This window comes from Zootoca vivipara, chromosome 11 (genome assembly GCF_963506605.1).
Source record: "Zootoca vivipara chromosome 11, rZooViv1.1, whole genome shotgun sequence".
NCBI lineage: Eukaryota > Metazoa > Chordata > Lepidosauria > Squamata > Lacertidae > Zootoca > Zootoca vivipara.
Genome location: NC_083286.1, coordinates 47,178,247 through 47,189,168, shown reverse-complemented (window position 1 = coordinate 47,189,168; position 10,922 = coordinate 47,178,247). Strand labels below are relative to the sequence as shown.

At 44.3% G+C, this 10,922-nt stretch overlaps 1 protein-coding gene across 1 annotated transcript in view; it reads left to right on the top strand.

Annotated features, from left to right (window-relative positions):
* The first annotated feature begins 7,555 nt into the window (after window positions 1-7,555).
* Window positions 7,556-10,922, top strand: part of SLC1A3 (solute carrier family 1 member 3) — a 41,372-nt gene continuing 38,005 nt past the window's right edge. Inside the window, exons 1-2 of the mRNA XM_035100736.2 lie at window positions 7,556-7,690; window positions 9,433-9,724. Coding sequence (XP_034956627.2) covers window positions 9,544-9,724 — 181 coding nt within the window. The 5' untranslated portion in view covers window positions 7,556-7,690; window positions 9,433-9,543. The remainder of the gene's footprint in view (window positions 7,691-9,432; window positions 9,725-10,922) is intronic.

Here is a 10,922-nt window from a genome sequence, read left to right as displayed (position 1 = left end):
TATTACAATATTTCTTTAGGTATTCTTTAAATTTCTTCCAATCTTTTTCCACCATCTCTTCTCCCTGGTCGCGGAATCTCCCGATCAGTATATCAGCCAGCTCCATATAGTCCATCATTTTCATCTGCCATTCTTCAACCATTGGTATTTCTTGTGTCTTCCAATCCTTGGCTATCAAAATCCTCACTGCTGTTGTGGCATGCGTAAAGAAAGTAACATCTTCTTTGGGAATTTCTTTTCCGACTATGCTCAATAAGAAAGCTTCTGGTTTCTTGATAAATGTGTTTTAAAAAAGAAAATAAATTCATAGCAGAGTTCATTTGCATCTCAACGCAATCATTTCAGACTCACTTGCGGTGCAGCAGAGCTTCCTCGACAAAACAATGGTTGGGAAACTTTCTCTTACAGAACCTCCTGAAGTCAAGAAGCAAACCCACAAAAGGGTTCCTCCACACATCTAACTGATGCTTAGCTCTGGCTGTTGCCACCCATGCAATCCCAGGCAGGGGGTTCACATGGAACAAAGGAATCGAGAGCGTGCGTGAAAGCTGAACATTTCACAATGATGAGAACTTGCTGGAGGTGTGGAACTCTAGTTCATCCTCTGCTTGCTGACTCATTCAAGAACCAGTCTGATGCAGAGGAAATGCTTTGTCTCTCCCCTGGCAACTGCTTCTTCCTCCATATGTAGGAAACCTGAGTCATATGAATGGCTGCTTTCAATGGGCGGGGGGGGGGGATTTCCCAGCGTATGGAATGGAGTGAGTCCGGAATACTGCTCATTGGGATTCACTCAAAGATCACTTGCCAACACATCACAAGTTTTCAGCTAACACTGGGTGGCAGACAGGACTGGATGGAGACGGGGGTTTTCTGGAGCCAAGCTTTCATAGAACACTTTTAATGAGCTTGTCTCTTGTTTCCCCTGCATTGCTTTGCTTTTTAAATTCTGTTTTCTAAGGTGCCTGTCTCATCTCTCATAGGCTCTTTTCAATTTGAGTACATTAAGCAGACTAAGGGCTATTTTGCATTTCATTCCTAAGAACGGGATGTCGCCATGTCAAGAAGATTTGGCAACCCTTCCTTTTAGCACAACTAAGAACTTTCCCCCCATTTCTAGTATAAAACGTAGGCAGGTTCTGCTTCTTCCTCAGAGTTTACGTACTTAATTTCACCATTGCTACGGTGGAAGAAGGCATGCATTTCATTGAAGCATCTCTGATGGTGCATTTTTAGCCAGATTCCCTGGGAAGAGCCTTCCACAAATGGGGAGCCAAGTGCAGGTCAATTCTGTTTCCAGGGCAGCTGTCTACCAGCTCCATCTGGTACGCCAGCTGAGACCCTACCTACCTGTCTCACCAGAGTGGTACATGTTCTGGTTATCTCCCGCTTGGACAAATGCAATGTGCTCTACATGGGGCTACCTTTGAAGGTGACTCGGAAACTACAATTAATCCAGAATGCAGCTGCCAGACTGGTGACTGGGAGCAGGGGCTGGGACCATATAACACTGGTCCTAAAAGACCTACATTAGCTCCCAGTATGTTTCTGAGCACAATTCAAAGTTTTGGTGCTTACCTTTAAAGCCCTAAATGGCCGATATACCTGAAGGAGCATCTCCACTCCCATCGTTCAGCCCAGACGCCAGTTCTGAAGGCCTCCTAGCTGTTCCCTCAATTGTGAGAAGTGAAGTTACAGGAAACCAGGCAGAGGGCGTTCTTGGTAGCGGCAGCTGCCCTGTAGAACACCCTCCCGTCAGATGTCAAAGAGATAAACAATTATGACCGTTTCCTCACATAAAGGGGAGGCGCATTTTGCACAGTCGCGCGCAGCCCCCTGAGATCCTTGAGGCAGCCCTGGAAGTTTGGAGGCCGGCACTGCCTACCTGGGTTGGATCCTGGTGTTCTCCGCCCACTCAGTTAGCCATCCAATCCAGCTCAGGGGGGCGTGTCGGGGGCGTGGGGTGGTGACCCCCCCACCCCATTGCGGCGGCGATAACAGGGTTCCTGTAAATGGGGCGGGGGGGGGCATTGACCAAACACATAGGCTGTCATTGCCCTCCCCTCCAGCGGCTGCGATCGAGGGGGGCGGCCTATCTGCTTGAACATATGTTCTCCAGAGTTAGCCCAACCCCCCCCCACATGCTGGACAACCCTGGAAATTACCCCACCCCCGGCTGGGGGCTGGGAGGGATATACGCCCAATGTCTGCGCCAAGGTCTCCCTACATCTGAAGTATTAATAAAGTTGTGGCCAATTTTAATCCCATCAAAACGTGGTCCTGTGTCGTTATTCCGCTCGGGGGCTGCCCGGGGTTTGGGGGGACTCCGCCTGACTGCGCAATACAAACTTCCATAGATATCTGAAGGCTGTCATGTTTCAGGAAGCTTTTAATGTCTGATGTTTTCTTGTGTTTATATTCTGTTGGAAGCCACCCAGAGTGGCTGGGGCAACTGAGTCAGATGAGTGAGGTACAAGTAAGTAAGTAAATAATAATAATAATAATAATAATAATAATAATAATAATAATAATAATTACAGGTAGGTAGCCGTGTTGATCTGACGCAGTCAAAACAAAATACAACAAAACAAAATACTGGAAGGATTTTTTTATTTTGTAATAATAATAATAATAAATAATAAATAATAATAATAATATCAGCCAAGATCTTGCTGTCCTGTAGGCTAGTCTACCAGGTCCATGAAAGAATTATTTCCCTCCCTTATCATAACAAGAATATTTTCTAAAAGTCTGCCTGCCTACCACATATTCTGGATGTATACTTGCCAAGGATAATCTAAAGCAGCGTGGTATTTTATAGAAAGCCACATAATGGAGTGGCTTGTAATGACCTCAGCCATTGTGACTAGGCTATGTGTATACATGCAGTTTGCATACACAGCATGTAAGACTTTCTGGCATCCTGTTTTCAAAACCTGAAGCTGCATTTTCCCTTGCTACCAAATCTGCATATTTTCTCAGAGCGCGTTTCTTTCACCACAATAGACAATATCTCCCCTCCTGCCAAAGAAATGTCCAAATGCTAAAGAGTAGCTATAACAGTCATTACTACAACAGCAACTTTGAGCTGCGAGCACTCTTAAATTAGAATTATTGCTGCAAATGATTTGTACAGTATATGTCTTGATTGCTGTGATCAATGTTTTTGTGGCCATAAATGTGTATTTTTGCAAATTCATGCTAACATCAGGCACTGCATACAATGAACTTTTTTTCCTTTTTGGCCGAGTAGTTTAAATGACTTGTGTCCTTTACATACACAACATTGTCGTTGCTGGAAAAAACAAACTGCATTCATGAAGAATGAGTCCCCCTCCACCACTCTAACTATTCACACCAATATATGAATAAACTGCAATTCTCAACAGATCTGTCTCAGATTTATCCACCTTGTGTCACAGTCAACATGCAGATATTCCACACCAAACTTGAGATCAGCTGGCCACATCATCTGGGTATGGTAAACAATTAGAGGTTATTGGTGGGTGGGTGGGTGGGTGGGTGGGTGCGTATTCAAATGGTGCCTCTATAGCTCACAAGGGACCCAGGTGGTGCTGTGGGTTAAACCACAGAGTCTAGGGCTTGCTGATCAGAAGGTTGGCAGTTCGAATCCCTGCAATAGGGTGAGCTCCCGTTGCGCGGTCCTAGCTCCTGCCCACCTAGCAGTTCGAAAGCACATCAAAGTGCAAGTAGATAAATAGGGACCGCTACAGCGGGAAGGTAAACGGCGTTTCCGTGCGCTGCTCTGGTTCGCCAGAAGTAGCTTTGTCATGCTGGCCACATGACCCGGAAGCTGTCTGTGGACAAACGCCGGCTCCCTCGGCCTATAGAGCGAGATGAGCGCTGCAACCCCAGAGTCGGACACGACTGGACCTGATGGTCAGGGGGCCTTTTACCTTTACTATAGCTCACAGGGATGGGGCCCTGCAGATGTTGTTGGACTACAATTCCCATCATTCCTAAGCATTAGCCATGCTGGCTGGGGAGTCCAGGGACGTCTAGAGTGTTACTGGTTCATCATTCCTGTTCCCACAGATCTTCAATGGGTTGCACACTTCCAATTTCAGTTATGACTGCTAGCGAAAAGTACTGTTTGCTAGCTTCCTAGTCTAAAATCATTCTATCTATTGGTAAATTCATGTGGCAATTTCTGAATTTACAGTCCATTCTGATTGGTTCCTACATCCTCCATAGTTCACCATCTTATCTGTAATGCACCAGCACCTTTGCAAACGACTTTGTCAATAAACATTGTTAAAGAAATCAGTAAATAATGCTAATGCCAGATTTAAAAAAATTGTTCCTATTAGCCAATACTGTCAGTGATGCTGTCAGGGATGGTGTATAGGGAGGTTTTTAATGTTTGGTGCTGATGTTTTACTGTGTTTGATGTTTTGATTTGTTTTGCCAGATACTCCATTCCTTTCCCATCCATGGCCAATAAATTTTGCTGCCTGAGCCGAAGATATTCTATATACATAAAATTCCATCTACAGAGGCCAACTGGGCTAGCAATTTAATCTGACTTCAACACTAACATGGCAGCACATATGAGGCTTGCCTTTGCGATGGTACACATGCTTTACCTGAGCTACCTCACTCTGCCTAATGATAGAGCTGGCCCCACACCTACCCCAGTTCTGATTCGGTTTATTTTCCAGACAGACACCCAGGTGAAATTCTGTAACCTTACCTAGGAGTGAACCTTATTGAACTTCTAAGTGGACATATGTAGGGTTGTGTTGTCAGTGTCTTTTGGCCACTGGTCGAATTGGAAAAGGTTTGGAAAAGGGCAATCACAACAACAACAACAATTTATTATTTATACCCCACCCATCTGGCTGGGCTTCCCCAGCCACTCTGGGCAGCTTCCAACCGAAAAATAAAATACAGTAATCTATTCAACATTAAAAGCCTCCCTGAACAGGGCTGCATTCAAATGTCTTCTAAAAAACTGGTAGCTGTTTTTCTCTTTGACATCTGATGGGAGGGCGTTCCACAGGGCGGGCGCCACTACCAAGAAGGCCCTCTGCCTGGTTCCCTGCAACTTGGCTTCGCGCAACGAGGGAACCGCCAGAAGGCCCTCGGTGCTGGACCTCAGTGTCCAGGCAGAATGATGGGGGTGTAGACGCTCCTTCAGGTATACTGGACCGAGGCCATTTAGGGCTTTAAAGGTCAGCACCAACACTTTGAATTGTGCTCGGAAACGTACTGGGAGCCAATGTAGATCTTTCAAGACCGGTGTTATGTGGTCTCGGCAGCCGCTCCCAGTCACCAGTCTAGCTGCCACATTCTGGATTAGTTGTAGTTTCCGGGTCACCTTCAAAGGTAGTCCCACATAGAGCGCATTGCTGTAGTCCAAGTGAGAGATAACTAGAGCATGCACCACTCTGCCGAGACAGTCTGCAGGCAGGTAGGGTCTCAGCCTGCGTACCAGGTGATAAAACTATCACCTTCCCTATAAGGAAAGCTTACAACATTTTGGGCTTTTTTAGTTTAGACATGATAGATGCATATAGAATTACTTCTCCGTATCCACTTCCTTCACTTCATGCATAATGTTCTACTATAAGACTCAGGGACATGCAATGAAGCTGAAGTATGGAAGATTCAGGGCAGACAAAATAAAGTAATTCTTAAGGCAGTGCATACTGCTTTGGGGAATTTTGTTTTTGTTTTACTGTCAAGTGGTATATAAACATTATGAAATAAATAAATAAAATAGTAAAACTATGACGTGCTCCCACAAGAGTAATGCCCCCCAACTTGGATCGCTTAAACAGATTTAAAGATTTCCATTTACTGAGAGAAACTTTCTTCCCTCTCTTACCTTCCTTGACTCTGCCCATTAACCACGCTGCCATCCTTTTGACTTTAGTGCTACCTTTCCTGATCTACAGTATACATTCTACCTGAACTTCCATTATTATAGCAAACAACAAAACTCTGGTTATATGTCTACTGCTATTTTAGAATTCATTATACTGATATTTGCTAGTTAGCCCTTGGATAAAGCTGTGATACGCCAGAAACAAGCCCTATGATGGTTATAGATCTTTATGTTGTGAACCACTCTGAGAACTAAGGGTGAAGGGTGGCATGCAAATTTAATAAATGAAATTCAGGACAGGTAAGGCTATCTCTCCATGGCTCCTAGCTCCTAGCCACAATGGCTATACACTCTGCCTCCATGATTGGAGACAGTATGTTTCTGAATACCAGTTGCCAGAAGCTGCAGAAGGGGCAAGTGCTGGTGCTTATTGGCTTCCCACGAATATCTGGTTGGCCACAGATGAGCCATTGACCAGATCCATCAGGGCTAGTATTATGTTCTGACATAAAGCAGTCTTATATCACTTAAGCAGTCGTGGAGCCTGGGAACTGTAGTTTGTTATGGACGCTGGGAAATATAGTGCTCTGAGGTCAGCACCCTTAACAAACCACAGTTCCCAGGATTCTTTGGGGGAAGCAGTGACTTCTTAAGTGATATAAGAGTGCTTTAAATGTATGGTATGGACGTGACCTCAGGGGATAAGTTTGCAGTTATAGAGGTATGCATTTTTTATCCATGACTCAGAGAGTAAAAATAAATATGGAAATGTCTTATGAGAGGCCTGAAGGAGCCACCAGCATTCCTCTTAAACTTTGTGTAAGGTCTCACTCGGCATCTTAAAATGCGCTCATTCTTTGGAAGTCTGCATCCTGGGTGCACACAGTGAATTAAAGCAAAAGATAAACTTCGAAGCAGCTGTCCTTTCCCTCGTTACCTTTCACGGCTTCTAAAGCGCTGAAAGTTTCGGCTGGGCAGCTGGCTTGAGTTTACTTCGGGAGGCTTTTAAAAGAAAACGTTGACAGAACAAGCCCTGTCTTGAATGTAGCGTAACGACCGAAAGGAAGAAGAGCTGTCTGTGCTTCTGTTGACTTTTCCCTTGTCCTGGTCCTGCTCACTCCTGAGAAATCGCAGACAGGTTACTCGCCTTCTGGGGCAGCTTTGACAGAGCATTGATTTCAGGCACACACAAATAAAAATGCCAACACGTTTCCTGGCCTCCTACAAGAAGCCTTGAAAGGGAAGCGCACACTTGCACCATTATTATTATTATTATTATTATTATTATTATTATTATTATTATTATTATTATTATTATTATTATTATCCTAAAAGGATAGATGCATGCATGTATATAATGCTGCATAACGCTATCTGGAGACCCAGAAATCTCGTTTGGCAAGGCGACGAAGGAAAGAGAAGAGGCTTGCGCGCTCGCCATTCTCTCCCGGCTCCAGAGTTTGCATTTCCAAGGAAGCTGAACTGACAAAGCGTGAAAGTGGCCTAAAAGTGGGGCGGGGGGCACACAAAGGAAAGCCACCCCGATTGCGGAGCGCCGAGGCTCATCAGTATTCGCCAGGCTCGCCTCCCAGCGCCCCTCGGCGCCGCCGCCTGCGCGCACACACATTTGCCCGGCCCGGCTCCTCCCCTTTCCTTAACTTGCTGCGGTTCTAAGTTGCCTCCGGCAGAGTCCCAGCCTGCGCCCCCGGCCCACGTTCTCGCTCCCGCTACCCCGGACAGCCTCCGTCCCTCCCCGCGTGGACTCCACTCGATCTGGAGGGAATCTCGCCTCTTGCCTCCCGCCCGCTTTGCTCGGAGAGGACTCCGAGGTCTGGAAAGGTGAGCGCGCGCTCTCGATCTCGTAATTGCAAAGTTGCGAGGGGATCGCGTAGTCCGACACCCCTCTGCGGTGCAGGGATCTTTTGCGCAACGTGGGGCTGGAACCCGCGACCCCGAGGTTAAGAGTCTCGCTGTGCTATCCCTTCTCAAGTTGCATATGCCTTCCTCTCCCCTTGGCACCCAGCCGTCCTTTCCTGCTTCAGTGGATGCTGTCTCCCTTTGGGGTACTCCTTGCACCCTGGATATTGAGACGGACAGGTGGGGGGGAGGGCTCCTGATTTGGGGTGCGGGAGAAGAGCGACTGTTTCTTTAACAGCGTAATGACCTGGGAAGTGTCTCCTCGGAGAGGTAAGTTCCCCGAAGTTCAGTGGGACCTGTTACCAAAAAAGGGGGGGGTATAGGGTTGCAGCAGCTCTGGTTAAAGCAAATAATTCTGCACAGGATTCCCCCGCCCCAAAACGATATCTTTCTATAACCAGGTGACATGGGAAACTTTTATTTGTTCAAAATAATGCAGAAATTAATATTCCAACAGGGGTGAGAGGATGAATGTTTCAGCAGGTACTTGTGAGAAACTTTATTAAAACTTATTTGGATTTCAGTAGCTGGGAACCACCAGCTACTAGAGATGTTAAGCACTTGATACAATTGGAAAATCATGTTGCCTGTGCCCAGCTTATTATCATTTCAAACCTTTTGTGAGTCAGCCTCATAACTTTTGCAGTGGGAGACGCGAACAGCTGTCTTAAATGCTACGATCAAACGTGGAAGGTGAAGTTGGATTTAAGTCAAGGATTAAAAAAACCAATCATGCACACTTTTAGAATCGGGTGTTTGATGTGTGAGCTGCAGTACAGCAAAATATTAGTATTTGTGAGTGTAAATGTGTAATAAGCAAGCAGTGTCCCTCTAATAGGGGTTTAAACTCTAATTTGTCCCATTTTGAGTTGATATGCAGACTACAGCATACCTCAAGAGACAGTGGTGCCTGTGGGTGGGAAAGTGTCTAAGAGCAACCTTCTTAAATAGATGAATGGATTGCATGCTTTTGTTTGGGGTCATGTACAAGATAATGTAAATTAGTCATATACCGTCAGCAGAGAACTAAAAATGATTTGCACAAAAGCTGTGAAATTTGGCTAAAGTGTGATACGATTCCCCCCCAAATATCATAGCTGCCAAGTTTTCCCTTTTCTCGCGAGGAAGCCTATTCAGCATAAGGGAATTTCCCTTAAAAAAAGGGATAACTTGGCAGCTATGCCAAATATATACTGTATATATATATAAAAATACTGTAATAAGTAATTTGATCTGAACCAAATAGATTTTTAAAAGCAGCCTTAAGATATCCTGACACAATGCAGCCAAAATTAAGTCCTGTTGCTTTTAGTGGGGGTGCTAATCCTGTTCTTTAATCGAAGCACAGGAACTTTGAGGATGTATTAATATGCTGCTTATCTGAGCTCCAATGAACACAGTGCAGTTCATATCTGAATAAACATGCATACCGTTGCGCCCTAAAATAGCTGGATTGTGCCCGCGCCGCTCTTCATATAAGTGACTTTATTTTCCTATGTTGTGATGTAAAATTATTCCATATTGACCACAATGCCTTGATTATAATTATTATTTTTTACAAAAATGTTTGCATAAAAGAGCTGAAAGTTGGGTTTCTATTGCATGGTTTTGAAGGCAGTTATTGAAAACTCCGCTTTCTCAATCTCTATCTCTATCTCTTTTAGGGTTTCTGTTGTCACTGATCAAGGGAAAGGAGTTTTCATCCCCCCTCCCCTCCCCACCACAGAGATTTTAACAGCAGCAAATCTATAAAGTAGAGGCTTTGTGATCTATAGATGACTAAAAGTAACGGTGAAGACACGAGGTCGGGCAACAGGATGGAGCGCATTCTGCAAGGAGTCCGGAAACGTACTCTCCTGGCAAAGAAGAAAGTGCAGAGCATCACAAAGGATGATGTCAAAAGTTACTTACTGAGGAATTTTTTTGTGATCTTCACCATCATTGGTGTCATTGTCGGTGAGTAATTTTGACTGAGGCAACAAATCTTGAAAAAACATCACTTGGTCAGATGTTGTCCACTTTCTTCCCCGTTGAGAAGAACTTGCCGGCTTGGAAAGTTCTATCCGATCACTCTGTGCTGTTCAAGAGTTGGTAAAAGTTTTACTGTTGATGGTCAGGTCTGACTGCAGTTGCACTTCGCTGTGTTTTAAATCAGTAGTGCTCAAAGGGGGTTAAATCAGAAGGAAAATGGTTGAGTTATTTTACGCATTCTTTTTTTAAAAAAAGCCCTTAATTAGAAGCCGCTTTTTATGAGCCCTTAATCCTTCTTAACAATTAAAGAAAATTGGCTCCTCCCTCAGTGCAGTTTCCCAAGGGTGTGTTTCTCTTATTTATATACTGTATTTTTATCCGGCTTCTCAGACCGTTTCAGACAACTACAGTATTGTCTCCCCAAGCAGCTCACTTCAATAAAAAGAGAGTGAAAGAGGCCAGGCATCAGACTTACAAACTAAAAAGGCAAGACTCAAAAGGGAAGAAGAGTAAAGGGAAAGAAAGGTAGAGGAGAAGAAATCAGTTATTTGAGGCCAAAAACAAAATGCTGAGTTATAAACCTTTGTTATACTCTGTTTGGGTCATGTTGATCTTCCTTTGCTGGTGTTCATGCTTAAATTCTAGTTGGCAGCTCTTAGAGCAAAGTTTCCAAAGTCTCTTAATTTCAAACAAAGTCAAGATACAGAAATGAGAACATAATAGCCTCAATATTAAGCTATTTCCCCCCTCACAGTTAAAGAATTACAGCCACACAGCCAAGGTTTATGGTTTGTTTGGTTTTGGGTTTTTTTTTAAAGAAATCTATGTGCTACTCATGCAATTCAGTAGATATTAAGGTATCTACCTGCTCAATGGTTCTGGAAGGTAACCTGGTTGGATTTTGTTTACAAAGCTGATTAGGGCAATGTTTGCACTTTTTATATATTTTGCATATCTCCGGTGAGATGAAAGAAAAAGGTTGGCTTGGGAATTTTCCTTGCTGTGTTTACAGTCCACCCAAATATATATAAAAAAAACTTCAGATAGGAATTTATAGTGGCCTGAATCAACAGAACTGTGTGGTCGCTAGTTCTACATGGCAAGGAGACTTTGGGCTGGTAGTCCCCACTTGCCTCATGGCAAATCTCTTTTTGAAACTTTAAAAAGATACAGCGTTCTTATC